Source organism: Falco rusticolus, chromosome 3, assembly GCF_015220075.1.
Source record: "Falco rusticolus isolate bFalRus1 chromosome 3, bFalRus1.pri, whole genome shotgun sequence".
Lineage (NCBI taxonomy): Eukaryota > Metazoa > Chordata > Aves > Falconiformes > Falconidae > Falco > Falco rusticolus.
In genome coordinates, this window is record NC_051189.1 from 19218747 (window position 1) to 19244701 (window position 25955).

The 25955-nt window shown below is 38.1% G+C and overlaps 1 protein-coding gene across 3 annotated transcripts in view; it reads left to right on the plus strand.

Moving 5' to 3' along the window:
- TAF2 (TATA-box binding protein associated factor 2) overlaps positions 1-25432 on the plus strand; it is a 63886-nt gene extending 38454 nt beyond the window's left edge. For 2 of the 3 annotated variants that reach the window (XM_037379391.1, XM_037379394.1), the window contains 6 exons: positions 5985-6054; positions 7582-7691; positions 10053-10282; positions 12932-13084; positions 13498-13603; positions 23792-25432. In XM_037379391.1, coding sequence (XP_037235288.1) covers positions 5985-6054; positions 7582-7691; positions 10053-10282; positions 12932-13084; positions 13498-13603; positions 23792-24057 — 935 coding nt within the window. In that variant the 3' untranslated portion in view covers positions 24058-25432. The remainder of the gene's footprint in view (positions 1-5984; positions 6055-7581; positions 7692-10052; positions 10283-12931; positions 13085-13497; positions 13604-23791) is intronic. The other variant, XM_037379392.1, reaches the window with a different exon arrangement.
- Positions 25433-25955: the final 523 nt, after the last annotated feature.

Consider the following 25955-nt stretch of genomic DNA (forward strand, 5'->3'; position numbering starts at 1 on the left):
CAGTTTGTCCTCTGTGAGCAGACTGGTGATTCTAGACTTCCAATTATTCTGTCTCAAATCTCATGTTTTCATTTTCAGGGTAATGGAGAGTTTCCCTTGCTTTTTTCATGAATAATTGCTTTTTCTTTTTTTATAAGGGCTTTATTACTTTGATCTTACTGCTGTCATTCTGTCCAAAGACTTCTAAAACTAGATAGGCCATAGGAGGTTTTAAGGCAGTTGGAGTCTGTGTGAACGCATCTGGCAGAATTCAGATGTACCCTTACAGACTGAAACCAGACTGTCATACAGAAAAACTAGCAACTTCAAGGGAGGCTCTGCAGAATGTCAGCCTCAGTCCTCAGTCTTGTAATTCACCAGGCATTATGGATCCATAACCCACTGCACATATACCATTTGGTGACCCTGTGAGTAATACCCAGGTAGAATTCAGAACTCCGCTGGTGCTGTGCGTCTCTCTCTTAGGCTGCTTGCTTTTTTCCTCCCCTCACAGAGTGTTAGTGGAAAGATTTGCTGCAGAATGGAAAGCTTAATCATCAGCTTGCTTCCTTTAGAATAATCTCCTCACTAATTCATTCCACCCTTTGGAAATACAAACTGATAGAAATTGTTTTCTCATTAAATTCTTGACCTTTTTTGAATGGTGTTCATAGATAATAACTGACTTGGATAAGAAAGTGTTTGTACTGTGAAGTAATACAGTACATCTTTAAAACAGCTGATCAAATGGGTTGCTGTATAAGCAAGACAGAATAAATTGCTTGAAATACCTTACAGGAAGGTAAAACTTGAATGGTAAAAAGTAGTAGAAGTATTACTTGAAGTCGTCAGTGATTGAGCTGACCATAATTTTTGACTGAGCACACTGTTGAGCTCTGGAAATGATGGATTACTGTACCTAACTGTCTTGCCCTTTGCCAATGTCTTTTTCTCTGATGCAGAGTTAGCAGATGCAAATATCTATCTGCTATAAAGACACTGCAATTCACCACACAGCTTACAATCTAACTTGGTCATCAGTATCATTTCTCACATACAGCCTTCCAGCACTGAACACATTAGCTTTTGTGCTTGCTGTAAGACTGGTAAGTTTTTGCTGGAGGGGTAAATCTGGAAGTTCAGTGTGCTGACTGACTTCTTCAGCTACCCATGTAGAAGCTAGCAGTGCTTGTCTCCCAGAGACCCCTAAACCTGGCTTTGGAAGGAGAAACGATCGGCTGTCTATTGCCAAGAGATCTGATTCTCATCGTTCCTGGTTACCTGGTTTCCAGTTCATACTGGATGTAAACCAGCAGCTATCAAATGCCTGTTGCTTGTGCCAAAGCTGGCTTTTTAATAGCTCTTGTAAAGGAAGCTGACAGATTTTGTAATTTCCATAAAAAGGAAAGTCTGTATTTTCTGGGGCACTGTGGAACTCCCATGTTTTTCTATCAACTCTCAGGGCAGGAATAGCACTGCCTTTAAGTTACTTTAAAAGAAATTTCTTCATGGAACTGAATGTTGTTTTCTTTGCTGTTAATAGTAAGGCTTTTTTTGAGACACAGTAAGTCTATAAAATGCTTGAGGCAGCATATAAAGACTTGGACAGTTGATCTAAAGTGGCTTGAAGTGAACAGGGTTTATTAATTAAAGTTAGCTTCTGATAGTTATATGACTATTAGTAGTTGTATGTATACAACAAAGCAGTTGCGTATTTAGAGGTAACAACAAACCATTCTAAATAAATATCCACGGTTATCTGATTTCATGAATGTTAAAGTTTAGGGTCTCAGAGATGCTCTGCTGAAATTGAGAACTGATACACCATCTGTTGTAATTTGAAAAAAACTCAAGAGGATTTTTACTTCAGAAAGCAATCGCTTATTGTAATGTCTACCAGAAGTATAAAAATCTACACACCTTTCTTTACCCTTTAGCCTTCTTCTAGGTAAACTGGCAAGGTATAGACGGGATGAGTGGTCTGTGAGATGGATAGGAAATTGGGTCGTGGGCTGCACTCAGAGGATGGCAATCAATTGTTTTACCTCAGGCTGGCAGCCTGGCACAAGTGGGGTCCCCCAAGGTACATCTTCATAAATTACCTGAACAACAGCACTGAAAGCTCCCTCACCAGGTTTGTTGATGACATTAAACTGGGTGGTGGGGTGGACACATCAGAAGGGAGAGCTGTCTTAGAGAGACCTGGACAGGCTGGAGGAGCAGGCAAGCAAGAACGGAATGGAGTTTAACAAGGACAAGTACAAGGTCCTGCACCTGGGACAACGTAACCAAAGAGCCCAGTTATTGTGGTTTAGCCCCAGCTGGTAATTGAGTACCACACAACCGCTCGCTCGCTCCCACCCAGAAAGTGTGGGGAAGAGTACTGGAAACGATTGTGAAACTCAAGGGTTGAGATAAGAACAATTTAATAATTGAAATGAAATAAAAACAAAAGAACAATAGTAATGATAACAGTAACAGTTATAATGAAGAGCGGAGGGGAAGGGGAGAGGAGAGAAATCCAAAGGGAAGGGAGAAAACTGGTGACGCACAATACAGCTGCTCACCGCCCACTGACCGATGCCCAGCGAGTCCCAGGCAACGATCGGCAGCCCTGGCCAACACCTACCCCCCCCAGTTTATATACTGAGCATGACGTGCCATGGTGTGGGATACCTCTTTGGCTAGTTCCGGCCAGCTGACCTGGCTGTGTCCCCTCCCAGCTTCCCGTGCCATTCCAGCCCTCCCGCCAGCAAGGCCTGAGAAACTAAAAAGTCCTTGACGTAGTACAAACACCACTCAGCAATAACCAAAATCATCAGTGTGCCATCAGTGTTGCTTTTACACCAAATCCAAAACACAGCACTGCACTAGCTACTAAGAAGAAAATTAACTCTATCCCAGTCGAAACCAGGACACCAGTACAGGCTGGGATCTGTGTGGTGGGGAGCAGCCCTGCTGAAAGGGCCCCGCAGCCCCTGACAGACGGCAGGCTGACCGTGTGTCAGCAGTGAGTCGCTGCAGCACCAAAGGCAAATCAGATCCTGGGCTGCATCCACAGGGGCATCGCTAGCAGCGACAGAGATGTCATCATCCCACTCTACTGAGCACTTGTCAAGACGCACCTGGAGTACTGTGTCCAGTTCTGGCCCCCACAATTTGGGAACTGTGTGGGCAGACTGGGGAGGGCCCAAAGGAGGGCTACAAACTGTAGCCTTCCCCAGTGAGGGAAGACTGAAGGAGTTAGGTCTTTTCTCCCCGGAGAAGAGTAGGCTCACAGAGACTCCTCGCAACACTCCAGTACTTAGAGGGAAGCTACAAAGAGCATGGAGGTTCTCTTTTCACAAGGAGCCACATGGAGAGGATAAGGGGCATCGGGTACAAGCTGCACTGGGAGAGGTTTCATCTAGACGCAAGAAGGACATTTTTACAGTGAGAACAATCAATCAGTGGCACAACTGTTGCAGGGTTGTGGTAGAGTCCCCGCTGCTGGAGGTTTTCAAGATGTGATTGAACAGGCTGCTAGATGATCTCATCTAGGCTCTCTTTCCCACAAAAGCTTGGAGCAGATGATCCTTTGAGGTCTCTTCCAAACTGGGCTCTTGTATGACTGAACAAATATTCTGGCTAATAAGATCTGTTCTGCCCCAGGTCAGATTTAATTTGACATTGCTCCTCAAAATGTGTCATAGTTGCTATATAAATTTGAAGAGCAGGTTAAATGCATTAGTAGCAAAACTTTGGAAGTCTAGCAAGCCTAGTTTACACTGTAAGGCAAATAGCAGGGAAGAGTGACTTTATTTCAAGCAGAACTGAGTTTAAGAAGCAAAAAATAATTTTTTAAACACTAAAGTGTGGTGTTTCTTGGTTCTTTTATCCAGTACTCTCAGCCTAAAGTATTCATCTCCTAGACTTCTTACTTTCTAATCAAAAACCATTTTAAAATCCCTTTTGTTATGAGGTGACATAACTGTGGCTTGCTTCTGATTGTGACTTAATGTGTTTGCTATGTTGAGTCTTTGCTGCATTGTTATACAATATTTTGGGGGTTTTACATGCAAAACAACTTTTGTATGCAGTATTCTAGCTGCTTTCTGTCCCAGGCAAGGTAGCTGCCAGGAAAGGTGGCTTTGCGTGGATGGGGTTAAGCACAGGCAATCACTAATCCCTTAAAAGTATGTCCTAGGCATAGCTTTGCAAAGATTTGCCTGATTTTTAAGGCAAATCTGAGACTGCGGTTCTGATCTGTATGGATAGGTTTGTTCTGGCATTGTCCAGAACTGTGTAGCAGTGGCCTAAATGTTGCAGAACATGAGCTAATACATTCTGAGAGTGGATCTTACCAATGTCTACAAAAATCTTAAACGCAGGTGTCAAGAGGGTGTCAAGAGGCTCTTTTCAGCAGAGCCCAACAACAGGACAAGGGGCAATGGATACAAACTGCAACACAAGAAGTTCCACCTGGATATGAGGAAGGACTTTTCTTTACCTTGACATTGACAGAACACTGGAACAGGGTGCCCAGAGAGGCTGTGGGGTCTCCTTCCCTGGACATGAATCCGTGCAACCTGCTCTAGGAGAACCTGCTTTAGCAGGAGGTTGGACTAAATGATCTTCAGAGGTCCCTTCCAACCCCAACTATTCTGTGATTCTGTAACACATTCTGCCTCTAAACAGGGCTTCTCAGCCCAGCTCAGTGCCTCGCCAGTATAACCACTTCTCTTTTGGTTGGGTTGTAGGAAGAGCAGAGCTGACTTAAAAGTGGCCTGCAAAAGACTATTCAGCCACATCCTAGGCAATGTTACAATGCAGTTTTTAATCGCATGGCTGCCTCCTCTCAATCCAGGAAGAGATCTGATGTTCTAGTTGTCCAGAGTATTTAAAAAGCTTCTATTAGAACTGAAGTGCTTATCCTTACAACATAATTTAAATAATCAACCTCTTCCTTTAAAAGCAACTTACCCCAGTGAAATAACAAGGGAATAATAGGTATTAGAATTGGTTGAACTAGAAAAGTTGTATTTAAAAATTGTTGACTGAAGTGGGGGGAAGAAAAGCTGAACAGAGGTGTTTAGAACTGAAAATACAGTAGGCGTGGGGAAGAAACACGTGCATTGCTCGGACCACAAAATGAAAAGCAACAGAAACGTTTCTGGAGCTGTCTATACAGGAATGATTACGCCCCAATTTTTGAAGTAAAACAAAGCTTAAGCAATCTCTTCATTGTTTTGAGGAAATGAGAATACTGCTGTAAAACCTTGCATTTATGCACCTGAGAAAAAAGGTTGTATAAAAATTCTTCCATTTTTTGTGTAATCAATAACAATGATATCATGTGGTGTTCCTATTTTGCAATGTTACTCTGACCATTAAAGGAATTTTATCATGTAATTTAAACTTTGAACTTAACAAGCCAAGTTTTTTTCCAACAGGCAGCAATTTTCTAGAAGTATGTGCTGATAGCTTTCAACATCCATTTTAATTGTGAAGTATACTGATTTAAAAAACTGAGGAAGGCTACTGAAGAGTATACTTGTAGTTTTCCATCAGCCCTGTAGTCTTCCTTTTTCTATCCTATTTATAGATAATAATCTTTCACAGATTCCTGTGTATGAGAATTTTATATTTTCTATTGCCTATAGTAAGTATTATATTCTGATTGTTGAAAGGATATTTGAATGTGTTCATTTTAGGAAGGAAGGAAATAGCAAGATGATTATTTACTCTGTGATCTTCCCAACCAATGCTCATGACTGGCAGTGTCTTCTGCTAATAGTCAAGTTGGTGGTTCTTGGACAGTTGAGGTGCGAGGGAGTTTCGTGCATGTTTCTATTTCGGCGTAAAGTAAATCACCTTTTAATTTGCACTATAATTAATGAAATTCCTCTTCAGATGCGGTGATTCAAGCTCTTTGTCTGCTAATTCAAGAAGTTGTGATTGTCTTGATCCAAAATCCTTCCAGTTTATGCATATTTATAGGCACATTATTTTATTTTTCTTTGCAGTTGATAGGAGCTATGAAGAACTACAGTGGCTGCTTACTATGGTTCAGAATGATCCTGTACCCTACATAAGGTTAGTGAGTTAATAAAGAGCTGATATTTTCCCTAATGCTGGAACTAGTAAGTAAATTCTTGGCCTGGAATTGCTAGAATAGAGCAAATGCTTAAGTGCTTAATACTTTTTCACAACACTGTTTTTTCTTCCTGTTGTTTTATGTAAATTGAAACATGTTTTGATGTTTCAACAGTTCACACCTCAAAAACAAATAATCTACGTTATATTATTTTTGTCTTTTATATTCTACCCCTGTGGTGGAAGTCTGAAGTTAAAGGTAATTTCCTGATTGTAAATAAAGTATATAAACCTGATGTTGCATATGGCAAAAAGACTTTGTAATATTTAGGAAACACAAAGGTTGAGGCATAGTATGCATAGTGTTTTGCCAGCAAAGAGTGCAAAGCAATTGTTAGACTGTAGATGGGGTGAAAGGATAATGTAAAAATGTAGTGTAATTTCTAGTAATGCCTGTTTCAACTTTGTTTTCACTAATGAGTGACTGGATATTTTAGCACTTCCATTACAAACCTTTGAACACTGAGTAATCATTGTTTTTCCCCAATACTTTCTTCTTATGGCCAGCAGTAAAATACTGAGTTTCAAAGATAAATAGTATTACTCTCTCTCTGTAAGTGATTTCTTACAAAGTTCATAGCTGCAGGATTGTTCTCTTTCGGTCATTCTTGTTAGTGGAAGTGAATACAGTTTGGCTCACTAGAGGAGGTTTAACTTCAGTCTAGGAAGGAGATTTAACTTGATGTGTGTCTCTTTAAAGAGGATTTTAAATTTTGAGTGCGATATGTAAGCCTCTTCTAAAAGAAAAAGAAAAAATCTGTTAAAGAGTTTTCTTGTATCAAATGTGTAAGACAGCAAGAGGAAAGCTGGCTATAAAGGGAAAATAGTTAAAATAGTAAGTAATGGAACAAATAATTATTCTCATACATAAAATGTTTTGAAGGCCAAGTTTAAAGAAGGTGGGGAAAAATGTATCTACTTTCAGCTCAGCGTGGAAGTATTGTAAGCAAACACAGTAAGTGCAGAATCTGTGTACAGCAATGTGACATAGGAGGGGACAATGTTCCTTTCAAGAAAAATGTGCAAGTCACTGATTTTGATCCTGCTATTTTGTATCAGTCAAACATTTAAAGTTATTTAAAAATCATTTGGTGTCAATATGTAAGGAGTTTATTTGCCGTTGTTGCTCCTTCTTTGTAAGTATCAAGTAGGCAAAAAAGATTGTTAATAAACAGAAAAGCAAAATGTAGCCTACAATTTTATACCCAACTGTTAAAAATGATGTCTAATAACATCTTGCTGCTTTGCACCTTACTTTTTATCTTGAAGTTATATTGCTGATGGTAAATCTGTGTCTATGCATATTGTGGACAGAAGGAAGAGCTAAAAGCATAAAACATTGGTCAAAATTTTGGAAGAAATCCTGTATTTCAATAAGTTGGTAAGAATATTGCAAGCTGAACAGACTTTGTATTCTTGGTGTATTCACTTGGATTTAATAAAGACTGTTTTTTCTATTTCTTTCAGGCATAAGATTCTGGATATGCTGACTAAGAATCCACCTTTTACCAAGAATATGGAGTCCCCTCTATGTAATGAAGCTTTGGTAGATCAACTTTGGAAACTGATGAATTCAGGTTGGATGTTTGTTTGGTGTTTTGGTTTTTTTATTGTAAGTTTGGGGTTTTTTTTAAGCAAGTGTTAAAGACTTGCTTCAGAATATGCCAAGAACTCTGTCTTAGTTTCGATAGTTAGAAATAGAAATTCAGTCTCAGAAGTTTAATATCATGTATGTACCTCCAGAACTTTCTCAGTGACACAGGGTACCAAACCTTGTTTTTCATTCTTTTGTCTACTACTGTAGTGTGCTTTGATGTACTTGGGCATAGAATGATTCTTTGACCCAGGTGTTCAAAGCAAACATTTCCTCAAATGATTCTGTTACATTTTTCTTTATAGTTTGCTTTAGATTAGATAGTCTCTCTTTGTCCTTTGTAACTAAACTCTGAGAGAATATGAGAGGATAACATTTAAAGATAATTTAAATGAGATTTTTAGAAGTGTATTATAAACCTAAGACTCAATTTGCCTTGTGTGATTAGGAAAGATCCTAATGAAAGAAGGGCTTGCATCTTTACCATTGACCTGTTTTTCATTACTGAAGCAGTTTTATCCAGTCCTGACAAACTGCCCTTTAACATCTGGCACATTACTATATAGATTACATATAAACACTTATACAGCTTTTTTTAGGTCATTGAAGGCTGTCTGTTCTCTGCGTATCATTATTTATAGTGTTTAAAAGTTTACAGCTACACTCCAGGGGCTGAAGTTGGAGAGGCTACTAGTAGTTCAGTTTTGTAGGATTTGCCAAGTGTCAGGCACAGAAAATTAACAATTTTGATGTTCCCATCAAAGAGTTTGTTGTTCCTTTTTCTTGAGAGAAGAGTGTGTGCTGTGTTACTTACAACCATTACCTCTTTTTTACAAGTAACGAATACGGTATACATTCTTATCATAATAATTCACAGGGCTTTAAGTACTTATATTTCTGTGCATCAAGATGACACAAAGTTTCAGTTTTCTGTAAGGGTTAACTGGTATTCCAGGACACCTTGAAAAAAATGTTTGTTAGTGTGAGACAAGTTAGTAGCAGGGTTTAAAGCTGCATGATTCTAGAATCATGAGTTGCTTTCATTTAACATAAGCACATGCAATAGAAAACAGACTGATTGATACATGTAATCTTTTTTTTTCTTTTATGTTAATCTGCATTAAATTGATAATACTCACGAGTTCCAGAGGTTGCAGAGAAATTCAGCAACCAATTGTATTTAAGCTTAGCTGTTCTGCTCAAAAAGGAGAGAGCTACTGAATGGTAATTCATTATATCCTTTAAGATGTACTCGTTCAAGAAGTTGAGTAAATTAACTTATCTTTAAAATATAGGAATAGTTTTTAAGTACTCTCCAGAGAAACGATTTTAATGTTATGATGAATATTCATATTCCTTTCATTTGTAGCTGGGTAAGTGTATGTACAGCTAAGCTTACTCAAAACACTACTTAGTCCTATGAAACTTAGTATTTACAGGGATAGATCTTGTAATTTTATTTTGTGCTAAATCTTGCACAGCCACATTAACATGGCAGTTGGCACATCTGTGTCTTGTTTACCAGATATAGTTCTATTCCTGCTGTGGAACAATATGTTCAATAAACTTGCAATCAGTCAAGAGCTGGGCTGAGTTAACACCAGAATCACTGTATTTGCAGCGTTGCACCAGATGTTAGATGTCTTTCTGTTGTGATTGGTGCCAAACATGCTTTGGCCGTTTGTGTATGGAGATCTAAAAGCAGTACACAGTTTGCAGTGAAAAATAAAATCAATGAAGCATTGCATTTTGTGCAGTAAAAGAATACGTATCTCCAGTATCAATACAAATTAAAGTATTGAGTATCCAGTGAAGTACATGACATAGTAGTGACATCAAAAAGCGCGCTTATACATTGCAGCTTTGTGTTCTTTATCAGCACAGTTTCCAGAGGTTACAAATCTCAGTCATGCTTAAGGCTCCTGCTGCATGTCATGGAATACATAGGCAAGTGCAATCCAATCCATTGATATGGGAAGCCAGGTTGGTAACAGTGTGCTATTTAATTGTCCGATAGTAAAACTTAAAATGAAACTTGAAAAATAAAAGAATATGGGGGTGATTATTTTCCTTTTATTTTTCATTATGATGTTATAGCACTTAGTTTCCCAGTCTTGTTCTACTACATATATCTAGCTTACAACCCAAACAACTTAAAGCCTTTCTTTTAAGCAGGGTGTGGCAGGTGAGTTTGAGTCAGTAAGAGGCAGGAATAAAGAGAGAAGTGTCTCTTAAGCACAGAAAATGTCATACTCTGGTGGATCCAGATCACTTAAACTGTTTTATTTGTGGAGGAGGAAAAGATTGTATCTCTGTATTAACAACAATCTCTTTTGGATTTTAGGAACTTCACATGATTGGAGATTACGATGTGGTGCTGTGGACCTTTACTTCACACTTTTTGGCCTCAGCAGACCTTCTTGTTTACCGTTACCAGAGCTTGGACTTGTTCTTAATCTGAAAGAAAAGAAGGCTGTACTTAATCCAACGATTATCCCTGAATCAGTTGCAAATAATCAGGAACCTGTGAATAGTACTAACAATCATGGACAGTCAGTGGGATTTCAGAACACCGTAAGCACAAACCATCTGCATACATCGCATTCAGCTGGCTCTGAGTCCTTGCGTTGGTTACTGATTTAATTTTGTACTGTGTTCAAGCTTCCCATGCTTTACCTAAGCTACCTTTATACCTTGTTACTCTTTATTCCTTCCACATGAAAAGTTGGCATATACCATAACTTTTTTGACTTTTTTTAACTGTTCTGCATAGCCTATGCAAGCATTTTACTTGTTTTTTCTAGTCTCATCATTTCTGTTCTTTATAAAACTTCACTTTTTCTATATTGCTTGTGAGAAATGAAGTGATTCACAGAAATGTTTGATGCTGTGATGAAAACTTTTTTATTAGACTAAGAATATTGCTTATAGGCAAGTTAAGCAATTTTCCAAAACAAAACCTTTTATTAGTAAATTTACTACATCTTAAAATACAAAGATAAACCTCTTTTTAAACAACTTAGAGATGTGAGTGTTGAAACTTTAACACATCTTCATTGATTACTTCAGTCTGACTATTTAGTACTGTGCTCTGAAGGATTTGTAACAACTTCTGAAAAATCTCACACATTGTTTGATGTCTTTATGGCTATGGAGGCTTCAGTCCTAACACATAATCCATTGTGTAGTTAGAAAATAGGTCTTAGAAACTATTCAGGTCATAATTTTCTTAAGAATAACTGTCATTGCTGCTGGAGTAAGTCTTTTCATTGGACAAAGTTAATTATGAGGGAAAATGCTCAACAGAGATGGAAATAAGGAGTAATTTTCTTAAGTTTCTAAAGCTACATTTGATTGAAACTGCTTAGGATTAAATCCTGAAAGAGAATGTGAACATGTGTTTGAAACTCTTTCCACACTTTTGAATGGGATGGTTTACTGCTACTTTATCAGTCCTATAGTTAATTTTTATTCAGAAGTATACTGAGAGTGCAAATTATCACAGTCCCTTGCAGGCTTTTTCCAGTAGGGGGAGAAAAGGATGGAGTCAAAAATCATTAGAGCTATCATACTTATTTACAGAACTTGTAATAAGTCCTAATTTGCTGTACATAAACATCAGAATTAAATAGCAGGAGACATTTTGTTGCCAGATTTTTAGGCTGCAGTTCAGTGAACATCCAAACTGTTTTTGCAGCCAAACTACCTTAATCAAAAATTTTCCTCTTTTCTTTTTCCTGTACTGTCCTCTCCCTTATGCTAGTACAGTTGTTGTTGCTGCATAGTGAGCTGGATCATGGGAGGATCTGGTTGAGAAATACCTTTTTTATGAACAGATATTTCCTGCTGGGTCAGTTTCCTGGTCCAGTTCATCATGTCATTATGCAAGTACTTGTGGCAGCCCCGGACAGAAATGTGTGAGGAAAAGGCTGCTTCTTTTAGCAGCAGTACTGGCTTACCGTAGTGTGAAAATACACCATTAGTTTAAGCCTCAATTCACACTTCATCCCTCGTATCTTCTCCTATACCTCATCTCCATTCTCCTACCCCTTACTTTTAAGGTTGCCATTTTCACTAACTCCCCCAAAATTCAGGGAACTGATTTTCCTTGTTAAAATAGTCAAACCAATCAAACCAGTAACACAAAACAAAGACTGCCTTTGACATCAGCCAAAGCTTATCCAAAAGTGTTTTACAACAGCAGTGTGTTGGGTTAAATAGTAGGGAAATCTAAGGGGGGGGAAAAGAATTAACAGGTGATAGAATACATCAGATTAACTAGATTATTTAAAGCAGACTATATTCTGAGAGCATAAACATGTTAAAATCAGTACTGATAGACTTGTGACACAGTGTGCTGCAAATAATAAAAGTTACCTACTTCATAAAATTGAACTGGAATTACTCGGGGCAAGAGTTTGTGGGGCTAGGGTACCCTTTGTAGGACAGAGGAAGAGCAGTTCAGTGGAGCAGCATGTGCTCTTGAGAGTCTATGATACAGCTTTTATCTAGTTTTTAGTGGTCTTTAATCAAGTTTGCTTCTGTGGGTACTTTATTTTTCCTTCTATATTTTGTGTATTGAACTTGTTGGAACACCTGTCTCCTGTTTTAATGACTATATGTGTAACCTGGTAGACTCTCCTGCTATTTTTCTATGTGACCCTGCTTTTGTTGATAATCTAAGCAGTAATTTACAAAACAGTTTAACTCCTATGAATAAATATTGTTGTGAAATCAAAACAAAAAACCAACCCAAGTTACAAGTGCTCATTATGATTTGTATTCAACAAAGTAAGCATTAGGTTTTAAAGCTAACTAAAAAGAAGATTCAGCTAAATTCCACATGTAGATCAGAGGCTATCACAGTTTTTCAGCTGAGATTTGGACTGAGAGTCTGTGAGGCACAGATTTATAGAAAGGCTATTCAGAGGCAGCAAATGTTGTTGCACACCAACAGTACCATGATTGTGAGAAGGGACAGAAAAGATGCCAATGCTAGATATGCAGAGGGAGCAGGGACAGAAGTAAAGAGAAACTATGTTTGTAGGAGAGGTTGGCACAAATCCATACAGGGTTTTAGAAAATACTTTTTGCCAGAGCTACAGGGAAAACCTTGTTCAAATCACCCACTTCACTCAGAAGTGTTTTCAGCTATCAGGTCTCTTTTAGGCTGAAACATGGCTCTTGCTATCTTCTAATTTTGGTCTTTTAATGCTGCTTCAGGAGGATGATCATCTTGTTAAGGAAACAGCATCCAGCATTTCTGGTCATCAGCAGGGGGTGAAGAGGAAGGCTGATATGCCACTCGGGTCTCCATTGGAGCCAGGGCAAATACTAGAGAAGAATGAAGACAGTAAAGTCAAACTCAAAATCAGAGTAAGAAGTGGAAATTCAACTTGCGCAGTATGTAGGGTATTCAGAATAACAGCAGTGGCTTCTGCTGACTTCCCTTAAAGCTGTGTTCAAACAAAAGACATGTTGTGTATATGTGTACAGTAGTTGTTACGCTTGCTTTAGCAGAATCGCTTCCCATCAGATTCTTTATTGGCTGGCAAGAACTAAAGTTGACAGTTAATGCTCTTGTTCACACAGCTTCATGGTAAATTAGAAAGAAGACAAGGCACTGACCCTTTTTAATTTTATTGAATTTTTATTCCTTTGCAGTGGTAGATATCACTTCCTTTCCCTCTCACCCCCAGTTTACCTCAAAAATAAAATACTTTCAGTTCTGTTTAGTGATATTCTTACAAGTTATTAGCATCTGCTTATTTTTTTTCCTGATACCTTAGTTCTCAAACTCCCAAGAAGAGGAAGAAATTGATATGGACACAGTTCATGACAGTCAAGCCTTTATTTACCATCATTTGAATATGTTGGAGAGACCATCCACACCAGGTATGAATAAATTTATTGGCAAAATGATAGTATGATTTTTTTAGACCATTTCAGTTTGGGGGAGTTACTGCTTGTTCCCATACATATGATGTTGTTAAGTGTTAAAAGTTAACTGAATTCCAGGAAGCATGTTAAAGGGTGCATAAGAACATTTCTTTAGCTTCCAGTCTATATGGAATGTGTACCTGCATGTTTTCATACATATCTAAGTAAAGGAAGTATGTATCATGCTTATAAAAGTGAAAAGCTAAGGAATTAATAAAATAACGTAAAAATAACCTAAAAATAAAATACCATAAGCAATTAGGTAAAACTTAGTTTGCCATAGTTGTCATTTAAAAAGTAATAATTTTGAAGATTAAGTTAAAACAAATAGCAAGACTATTCAGGTTAAAAAAATATATCTAACCTTATTGATCTATGATTTAACATCAGTTAAAAAAACCTCAAGCCTCAAAGATGCTTGGAAGGCCTTTTCAAAGTTGGAAAGATTGCATATATGAGTAAAATAGTTTAATTTCAAACACTTCTTTTCTTTTACTCCTTTTCTTAGTATCACTTCCATAAAATACTGGACAAAATTACTTCTCAAAGAATAGTGTTTCTTAGAAACCGTAAGGCAGGTTGAACTTCACTGAGGAACTTCCACCTTCTTAGTTTATCTGTCATTAGCGAAGAAATTCAGTGGTTAGTCTCATTTTCTCAAAATATTTTAACTACATTTTTAAGTTGACTTCCAGAACATGCCAGTGGAGCTAAACTGAGGTAGTGTGTCTATGTAGCAAGCATTTTGACAGATCTTCAGTACACACCCAAAACAAGGGTTTAAGGTTGCAGGACTGCAATATGTGAAAGTGAAGTATTTGGCATTAGAAGTAGGATTTAGAGTAATCACCCTTTTGCTTGTTTTTCTGTTTTTGTCCTGCGGTTGCCTAATGTAAAACACGGGCAGACAGCAGGATCTAGAACATTGGTTCTGTCTTGAGGGCCCTAGGTCCTGAGCTATGCTGACAGGTGACCTCATCTGCTTTCCCTGGGACCTGGCAATTTAGTGGCCTCATTTAAGAGAAAGGCTGGTGGATGTTCTTCCTCACAGTATCCTGCTGAGGCTGGTGCCTTGGTGCTGGCCAGCGGTGTGGAAGCTGTAGGCTCATACTCCCTTAAGGCCTAGTGACTTAACATTTTTACTTCCTTGGCAGATGCTGTAGCCACTAAGACGTTTTTTGGGTTTGGGTTTTGGTTTTGTTTTTTATTTTTATAAAAGGTAACTGCTGTCATTGCTCAGCTAACAAATGAAGTTCACATGGTGACACAAAACACAGGGAGGTCGAGTTTCTGGATTCCATGTGGCCCTTGGTTAATGACATGTGCCTGTACAGCCAGCTCCACTGGGATGGATTTGCTGTTAGGTATTTAGAGTAGCAAACCTCACAACTTTTTGCCTAAAGCATAGGCATTTCAGCAAAAGGGAAGGCTGCATATAGGTTGCTCTCATGAATTTAGGAGCCTAATTCCACACAACCTTCACTTTTAAACCTCTCAGACCTGCTTTGAATTTTGTCCTCAGTGTTATGGTCAACCATCACATTTTCTGTTACAGCAAAGAATGACACATCCATGGCATGCGAGTGCAAAGCTGATCCACTGAGAATTAGTATTTATAACTCTTACGTGATATTTTGCAACAATTTTTTTTTTTACTAGATTTACACACTCTACGGAATATAAAGTCATAAACGAAACTGCCAAATACTTCACAAACAGGACTTACGGGACCCTCTGTACGCCAGCTCTGTGCTGCAGGACTATTGCATATTAAGTTTGTGCTAGAGTTCAGAAAGGGTCAGGTCTGACCAGGAGTGGAGTAGTGGACAGCTGACTGCTGCTTTTGTAGACCTACAGCAGACAAAAGCTACTTGGAGTTTCATTTGTGTGCTGAATGACCTTCTCACCTCTGCTGTTTAGGCATTCAGCACACTAGAATACATTTTCTTTCCTAGGTAATAAATGAGACAAATGCTGGGGTTTGCCACAGAATTCATTTTAAATAATAAGCCTTTGAAAAGTATTATTTTAAAGCATTTCAGATTAATTTCATTTTCTTTGGTTTGTGCGGTTAGAAACAGTTCCACTTCAGATATTCTTTGCTTCTAAAATTTCACCTGTTTCTTATTCATAGCATTTTTCTTAGAAGCAGAGATGTATGAATTTTAGACTGAGTAAATAAAGACAGTTCAGTCTTTAGGAAATGGTGTGCTTCTGAGAAGAAACAGATTGGGGGGGGGGGGAATAAAAGCATACATAAATAAAATTGTTCACACATAGGAGTGTTCTGTTTTACAAAGAAGTCACTGATAATGTTTCCTGAGGAGCTTTGAGTTTTTGCAGGAATGATGGAGGATGGGTGTACTTCAGTGAGTGATTCTTGTCCATCGATTTCACAACAGGTTCCGAAATGGTCTCAGTATCTTGTTACTAAATCTGTAAGGTCTTGCATCTGCCTCAGTTCTGTGACTCTTACTTGGAAGGCAGTGAGCTCTTAGTCCATACTCAATTTTCCTTTCACAGCTGTGGGTTATGTCCCCACGTGTCACATGAAGTGTTAGGTCATCAGCCAAACACAGCCTGCAAACAGCGGCTGCCAGGAGGAAGTTCATGTTGGGTCTAAATCCTGCCATATCTGTGGTTTGGGGTTTTTTGTCGGGTTTGTTTTTTTTTTTTTGCACTCCCCACATCATCCCAAATGATAATTTGGATTTGTTCAAGTTGATGTAACCCCCCTAAAGCCAGGAAAACATTATTTCCCTTCAAAAGCTTTTTTTTTTTTTTTTTCTGTATGCTTTTGCTCGTGGATGTGGAGGATTAGAGTTGAGAGACACTGCAAAGGCAGTAAAAGAAGTCTTGTACTACAACTCTTGCAGGATTACAAGTTTCAGTACTATAATTACAGCATTTTCCACAGTTTGTATAGAAAATGTTTTAAATCCTACTAAACCATCCTGTCTACAATAACAGAACTGTGAACTCTGGTAGTTACAAGGGATTCTGAGCATTTTTCAAGAATTATTAAACCACACAAAACATCAGCTGTGAACTGTCTGAAGAATGCTGTTATGTTGATTATTCATCTGCCCAAAGGACTGGAAACATGGCAGCCTCCTTTGAGCTTCTAAAGCTGTGCAAGGTCATATTTCTAATGCTAGAACAGACTTTTGTTTGCTAGTAAATCATCGAGAATAGTAGTAATGCTCCTTACTCTTCTCTTAAGAGCAAAAGAATGTCAACATCAGATTTTGCGTAAGCGGTAGATTTAAACTCTCATTTCAGATTGTAAATTGTCTTGTCCTGTGTTGCTGACTTCAGTGAAGTCAGATTAAGATATGCTTCTTCATTTACCTTATTGTTTTGCTCATCTGAAAGTACAATACTTCAAAATTGACATTTAAAAAGTTCTTCTGTATGTGTTAGTAGTTATTGATGGGCCTGTTCTTTTTCCAAAACAAATGCCTGGCTGTAGCCTGCGTTGATCGGCCAGTGAAGTTGCATGTTGTTATGGCTCAACAGGTCATTACTGATAAATGTTTAATTATAATTTTCCCAACAGTTTTTGGTAGTTTGATAGTTGATACAAAACAGTATCCAATTATTTCTTTATTGAAAAGATAAAACAGGTAAATACACTCATGTTTTCCTTGTGCACTGGCAGTCCTTTTTCTGATTACATTCAGGAGCAGTGGGCTTTGAGGACACATCCTGAGTATTCAAACTCAGATCAGAAAAATCCTTTGGCCGTTGTATTAATCCTTTTGCTGTTTTCCAGGATAATCAAACTGGAAATTTCCACTGCTGATCTTGTAGGTGACTTTACCATGTGGATGAAATTTTGAAGGTCTAGGCCACGCTCATACGTGTTGATTGGATTGTGGTCTCAGAGTCTGCAGTTTCAGGAAGTAATGATTTAGCTGGATTTAATTGTTTCTGGAATGATTTGAAACTGGATACGCACATAACTGCAGTAAAGCGTAGAGAGAAACCACTGTAGTCATTATGTTTCAACAGTACATTTACAACAGTAGATTTGAGCTTGTGGTACAAATCGCTGCATGTCAAGTGTGGATGCAGTAGTTAATAGGAATTCTGTCTGAACTGTGTAAGAAGCCCGGTCCTCTGCAGCGCGGTGGAATTACCCGAGTTAGTTATAGGAGCACCAGTACCTCAAAGTTCAGCCATTAATGGCTCCCTGCCAAAAGGGGTTGCAGAAGCATCAGCACACAGACAAATATATCAGTGAACGCTTCTTGGATGCAAGGGCACCACTTGACAATGATGGATTTTTGCTTTACTTTCTAAGGAGGAAAGCACTGTTACAACTTGTAATACCTTTACATAACATCTAATATTAATATAGTGTCTTTGATAGTATCCATTATACATACGTTGACTTTATTACCTAAAATATAACTGTTTCCAAACTGGTAACTCATAGGCTTTGAGGTTCTGTAGCTAACTTTTCCTCACTGAAATAATGTGTGGTTAATTGTACGCTTCACAAGGAAGGGTGTTTTCAAGTGCTTTATCCTAAAGTGCATGAAAGCAGCTTTAATAGAAACATAAGCTCTGCAGATAAAGTGACAACATAAATGAGAATTGCTGCAGTGTCAACTACATGATTTAATAAAAACAACATCATATTGTAGCTGTGACTGTCTCTGAGAAAACAGCTCGGAGCGCTCTCAAACCTAGAAGATGGATAAGGCTAGCAACTGAATTTCCAAGTGAACTACCTAAAACTGTTAGAGGCACAAAGTATTCTGAATTGACTTACTGATTTAAATGTTCTTTTTCTCTAGAGTAGAGAATATGCTAGAATTTTCTAGAATATTAAATGTAGTAAAAATAACACTCCAGTTAAGCTATTATTTTAATGTAAGGACAAAGCAGTGTAGTTGCTAAATGAAAGTCAAAGGAGGAAATTAATGAAACCATTACCAGTTAAAAGTACATTTTAGTTAAATCACCAGCTTGTCTCTGCAATACTTTAGCAGAGGCTATTCTCTGGTATAGCTATAAGGAATTATCTATCTGGATATAAGTCCCACTAAAGATACGAAGTCAAATAAATCTGTAAATTGGAAGTAGTTAATTTTTTTTTATGTTGGAGCCAAATTAACTGCTGTGTTTAGCACATCCTCGGAAAATATTTGGGTGGTTTTATGGTTTTTTAACTAGACCTTTACCTCTTACTCTCAAACTTTAAATTTTGTCATATGGTCCTTAAAAGAACACTCTATGAGACAGAAAGTTGTTAACTTTTTTCAGAGGTAGCTGATTTGAAAATTCCGCTCTTAAGACAAATGGCAAGACACACTTGCATTCTGGAAGCTTGGAATTATTTATGCTTGATAACTTTTTATATGTGCTTTGTTGATGTTTCAACAGATGCATAGACACAGCAGTAAATTAAAAAATAGTGTGTCTTCAGAGTTTCCAGGGTAATGCTAAAAAAGTAAAGCAGAAATAAGGAAATACAGGATAATTGTCAAAACAGTTTTTAAGATCCTTTCAGCTTTTTTTAGTGTTCTCTCATTAGAGAAAATGCTAGGCAGAGCTGCAGTTCAGCTGCTAGGCAAGGGAAGTGCATTTTTTTTTCTCATTAGCAAGCTTTCTTTGGGTTCTGGGAGGGACATATCAAGTGCTCCATGCTTGTGTTGATGTCCCCTCCTTCCCAGAGGTGGTCAGTGTCAGGTTCTGGAGCACCACCCTGTCCTCAGCTGAAACACTGGACTCATGGGCCTTACCCTTTCCTGTGATTTTGTGAAGTTGGTTTCTCCTTCTCTGACATTTGAATAAATCAGGGTGCAAATGGGGTCATTTTTAAGAAGCGTCAATTTGGAGAAGCCCTACACAAGCCAGATGTTCTAAATAGATTGTGCATTGAAAGAAACAGAGACTGTAAGTCTGTGGTGTCCTGCCCGCTTCACACAAAATCAGAAATATAGGAGCGACCACATGGAAGATCTTATGAAAGCTTGTTGGCATGTTAAAGTCTCGAGTTGCATGTTCTCAAATTGTAAAGATTAAAAAAATAAAAAAAGAGTAAAATAGGTAAAACACAGTACCCAACATCATCGTTCGATGTTCATTCGCCAATGATTCTTGAAAAAAACCCAAAACTTACCCTAGATAATTGATGAATTATCTGACTGTGGGTTTTATTATGACAGAAAAGGTTACTTTAAAGCTTACAGAGATCTAAACCCCTTTCATTCTAAAACTAAAATATGAGATCTGTGTTTTCATATTTTATTCTCTCACACGATATCTACAGCATTTTTATCTGTCCCTGTGAAAAGGTGTGCACAAAGTTTCTGATCTTTCTCCCATGGGATAGTAATCCTGTCTAATTTTAAACACCTACCCAGCTAGCTGGAACACCACAAAGCCAACAATTACATTGGAACCTCCACATCCAAAACAGAAGGATATCCAAGTGGATAGACACATGTATGTGCATTTTCTTCCAAGGAATGCTAAAAACCACTTCAGAAGCAAGCTCCTGGGCTCACCCTTCAATTATTGTCTGTTTCTGTGATTTGAGAAACCCGTGTTCCAGCCCTGCTCCCTCTGCCAGGAGGACGTGGGTTCCCTGCAGGAAGAGGGAGTGCTCCGTGCCTCCCTGCAGCAGTCCTGCTATCCCTGTTGACTCGAGGATGTTATTAATGCCCTGTAAAGCAGTTCCTGTTTACACTTGCTTTCGTAGTTTGGCAGGTTTCTGGCATGGGCTTTACATAGATATTAATTAAAAAGAAATCAAATTGAAGAAAAAGTGTTCTGTAAGCTTAACAGTGAATTTTACAGGTGGAAATCTGTAAAAAGTTGTATAGAGCTTTTATAGGTCTGTCCATCTTACAGACAACTGAGTTTGGTAGTCTGCATACCTCCATACCTCCTCCCTGAGCCATCATCCAGAATCAATATATTTTATTCCTGATTTTAAAGCAGTATTTAACAGTAGGAGGAAACTTTCTGAGTAGTTGTTACTTTTACATTTGGAAAACCCAACAGATTATAGTGATCGTTGACTTCTCTGAAGAAAATGTATGTGTACTCTTAGTGCTGGCTCAGTAAAAGCAGATTTTTGTAATGACGTTCTTTCATGTCTTACTGACATTTGTGCTGTATTACCGATGTTGACTGTCTCCTTAAGTGTCAGTAGCCCTTGAGTTGCAGTTGGATCCCATTTCTCCCCTTCCTGAAGATCTTCCAGCCTTTTTCAGTTTCTAGGTGCCCATCACCACCCCTTCAGTCCTGTTGACTTTAAGCTACTGTTGTAAGTGCTCCCTAACTTGCTCCAGTCAATGGTGTTCAGCTGCTTTAAATAGTAAGATTTATTTAATAACCCACTGAAACAAGAAGTGGTCGTGCAGACTGTTGCCTTAGCAGAGCTGGCAGTTCAGTAAACAGCAGGAAATTTGGACAGTGGGTGGGTAGTGGAACAGAGTCAAGAGGGTCTGTTTGATTGTGTCCTTGGTAGTCTTCACTGGCACTTGGCACTACTGCTACAGCATCCCTGCAGGCTTAAGCATGTTCTTGTACTGGTTATACTGGGTTAAAATTTTTAAAGCTCAGAGGCTTAGCTTTCCTTTGAGGTTGTTACAGATGTAGTGTCTAGACTTACAGGTTCAGTTTCCATATAAAAATAACTCCACCATTTGGAACTAATGGAGCTGTGAAGTTTTAATGGTTTGTGTCATGTGTGTGGGTTTTTTGTTTTCTTTTCGGTTGACTTTAGTTTGCTTTGTATATTTTAATGCATCATGTGCCTGTAGTTTTGAGAACATGTGAGAATGTGTTCTGTACCGTAGGTAATCTTTTGTACATCTTTCGTGGACCAACACCAACTGGTGGTCTTCAGGTCTTTTGCCACGACCTTTATTTCCATGTTACTAAAAGCTGTGTTGTGTCGCTGCCACAGTTCACCTTTAACTGCTGTAGCCTATTTTAATGGTGTCAGACACTGTGTGCTGTGATTTTTCTGAGGTACAGCCTTCAACCATTCCTCTTCTGACAGCCTGAGTCAGAAAGGCTCTTTTTCCCACCATTCTGTCTTCTGTTTGATGGCTGGTTTTGCATCCTTGCAGCTGCTAAAGAAAATTTTCTTACATGTTTAAAAGCTTTAGAGAAATAAGCTCAGGTTACAGGCATAGTTTTAGGTACAGGTACAAATTCCTTAAGAGAAATATAATTAAATAGTTAAATTGTGAAGCAGTCTTGTACCTTTTTGCTTCAAATACAGTATAGTTTGTGTTCTGTCTGCATTGTCAGGAACAGCTCCGGGTAACAATGTAAAAAAGTTGTAGTAACTGTGGATTGAAGTCAGCAAGTGGAAGTTTGAATTTGTGTGTGTATCTTCTGTGTGCCATAATATACATAAAAAAGTAAAATCAGTGTGAGTTCTAACAGTAAATCTTTGCATTGATAACATGAGCTTACAACTGCGTAGCTCTGCTGAAATAAAGTTTTTTAAAATATTTGTGTAGTAGAGATTTTAAGTCTGTAGGAAACTTGTACTCTAGTCTAGTCTAGTTACCTTTGTAACATCAGTGGAATTTTGTATTGCACCATATTCACATGTTGCAGTTGAGCCCAAACATATTTCTCGAAAGACAATGCTTTTGCTGTTTAAGACTTTAAGCAACAGAGATTTCACCATGTTCCACAGTAAGTCATTGATTATCCTCACTGTAAAAATGTTCTGTATTTCTATTCTGACTTCTAAACATTGCATACAGATGTAGATTTTGGGGTTTTCAGCCATATTTAAAAACAAAGAAACAAACAAAAAAACAGAACAGCTGTACTTTCCCGTGTATGTGCTTGATTGAATCAGTTGTTAATCTTTTGGATAAGGCTAAAAAGATTGCATGGAAATCTTTCTCAATGCTTGTTTGTCATACTACAGGGAGCTGGCTCTTCAGACTTCCTAGAATCATTGCTATAGACAAATCATTCTTGCCTTTAAAGATACAAAACCAACCACCAAACTAAAAGATGTACTAGGAAAAAAATGCGTTCTCAAATATACAGAAAAAGATAATTAAAGGTATATAATGTAATTCCTTGTTATTTAACAGGGATATTTTCACCAGAACCTGGGGGGATGGGGCAGGGACGATGATGTCACAACACACAGCCCCAGACATTTAAAGCAACTGTGAAGAAAATCCATTTTAAGTAAAACTTAAAGGAATAGTTGTCTTCAAAAATCTGATGGTACATTGCCACATTTATCTAGTAGTTAAAGCATGTTCTTGCAATGTGAGTGATTTCATTCAATTTCTGCCTAAAGGAATTCGAGCCTTCCTACTTTCCAAGTGATTCCCCTCATTAACAATGTTATTCTTAGATTATTGCCCTTCAGTCCCTACTGCTGAAGCTATTGCAGTTTGTGTGAAATAATGAAATGTTAAATGAGCCAAAGAGAGAATGAGAGAGTCATTCAGGAATTGAGAAGTCATGGATCAGATTTTCCTTCTTCAGATTCAGATACCAGGCTTACTTTAGTGTATTTGTGAAATATATGCTAATAAATACAGTCTAATTGTCTTTATTGGAATTTGCTTTTTGTTTAAGAACAAAACGTTGTGTGTAATTTTGCAGATAGGCTAAACTGGTTGTAAGGTACACGTTTTTGGAAAAAACAATTTAAGTCTTCTGTGCAATAGCAAAAGGTTTGTATGTTCTTGCAGGGTGCTTTAGCTCCTGACTAAAAGGAGCTCATATCCCAAAACTGTACTTTAATGTATGCTAGTCCTGCGCTTCATACCATAGTTTTCATAAGCAGGTATGTTTTCATTATTCATGGTATCGTGGCCTTCCTACTCTATTTAAAAATGAATTTCTGGAAGCTAGTATAACTTGGAGTTTCTTAGCTCTTCACAATTCCCTGTTGTCTGGGATACATTCATACTTTTGAGGGAGGAAGGAGTACCCCTATAAAAATTGTCAGTAATACGGGAACTTTAAAGAGCCTTTTCTGAAAAAAACTAAGCGCTAATGGTGTAAGTATCCATAACAGATTCTACATTTGCATGTTTAAATGACAGTGTAGGCTTTATCTAATATTTCAGAATTTCATATGTTTGAAAACAATGCAAGTTACTAATCCCACTATATCCATTCTTTCAGGTAAAGAACAATCTTCGGGAGAGATGAACATGCACCCTGTCTCAGCAGCTCCACTCTCTGTGTTTAGTAAAGAATCAAACTCCTCAAAACATAGTGATCATCATCACCATCACCACCATGAGCACAAGAAAAAGAAGAAGAAACACAAGCATAAGCATAAGCATAAACATAAACATGATAATAAAGAAAAGGATAAGGATCCCTTTGCTTTCTCTAACAGTCCAGCCAGTGCACGATCAATCCGTTCCCCGTCACTTTCAGACTGATACGGTGGCTTCTCTGGAGTTCAACCTGCAATATTCTCTGAATACGTAGAAGGATGTACATAACTATAGCTTCTATCTTTTTTTATGGAAATAAGAATATGCGAATTGCCTTAGCAATTCAGAAGCTCTGCCGCCGTCCTCGTTTGAAGCCTTCTATTTGCATATGCGGTTGTTCAAATAATATGATTCAAAAAATATGTTTTATGATTCTGAGTCATTTTGTATTTCACTGTTCTCCACACCTCCCACTCTTTTTTCCATTTTGAACAAAGAAAACAGCCCTTTATGTAAGGGCCCCATGTCCACTGGCAACCCCCTGCACATCATGCTGACCATGTGTACTGCCAGAACCAATTATGTTTTAAGCCTTTGAAGAATGTTATGAGGCAGAGTATGTTTTAAGCAGAAGCCAATTGCCAGACCTTTGGTGAAGTGCTGTTCCCAGAGTAGTATTGTATAACCGAGCGTAGACCTCCTGAGAAGACAGGGATTTTCTGTAGTCTTCGGTTGAGCTGTTTCTTGCTTTAACCATTACAATGTAATTTCAGAAGTTCAAGAACAGTATGTAGAACATTTGCCTTTTTCCAGGTACTAAAACTCTTTAAAAATTCCAAGCTGCTTTTAAGCTGCAGGTATTTATTATGGACATGACCCTTTGAATATAATGACATTCTGCAATTACGCTTTTGGAATTCTAGCAAAATGCTTAATGCATGTTTTGTCCTGTAATCAGGCTTTTAGAAATCCAATAAAGGTTGCAAATTATTTTGAAAGAGGCAGAATTTTTTCTTCCAGCCTGACATTAGAATATGCTTTTGAAAGGTGTCTTTGCTGAAATGAAAAAAAAAAAAATTGAAAAGCTTAAAAATTAAAAGATTGAAAAATATATATTTCTTCCTACTGAGGGGTGGGGTTTTTTTGGAAGCATTCTATATGATCAGCTCATGAATCCACAGGAGAAATACATCAGCAGATTAAGCTAGGTCTGGGACTTTAAATGATGGATACATTGAAATTTCTTCAGCTGTGTTTTATGCAGTGTACTATTTGCACCCAGCTAATGTTTTATTTAAAAACTTAAGTTTTAGAAGTTTTGCTAACAGAGAGAAGTAATCTCTAACACTTTTTATGTGTTTTCCTTTGTTTGTATGTAGAGGCAGGGGTTTTATTTCCATGCGCTGGTTGACTTCTGTTGCCCAGTTCACTTGACATTTAGTTTTCTACAAGATGGTTACTTTTTTTTCCCCCAAATTCCTGTGAGAGACTGATTCTCCTTTTTAGGGCAAAGAGAGAAAGTTCAACACGTACCCAGGAAGTTTTTTGTTTAAGCCATATTCTGTTTCATGAAAGTTAATAAATACTTTTGTATTATATACCTGCTATTGAATCCTGTAGTTTTTGTAACAACTTGTCTGTAGAACAGAAAGATGATAGACTCAGGTATTTAGGAATACACATATACTTACTTTGTTATTCAAGCACCGTATCCCTTTAATGCTGTGAGGATAGTTGCGCTCATCATTGTACTTGGAACACATATTAAGATATGTTTGGGCTGGATTTGGACCCGGGCACCATCGCAGCCTCTCCCCATCTGCTGCCATATCAGCAGCTCTTTACGTGAGGTGAAGCCCTTACCTTGATGAGTTTTGTTCCTTCTCTAGCAACAACTGCAAGATCTTACAGCTTAGGTGAGCTAAAGGTGCAACAGGAGCAGGAAAACACCCAGGCGTGGGTAGAATGAAGTACTGAGCGTGTTTTGAGTAGATTAACCATGTGTGCAGCTCGGCTTACCACCCCTCTTGAGCCAGCAGGCTGCTATGTTAGCATCGTGGACTGTGAATCACAGGGAGAGGTTGGAAGGCTATAGTAATAGCTCAATGGAAATATTTTTAGGT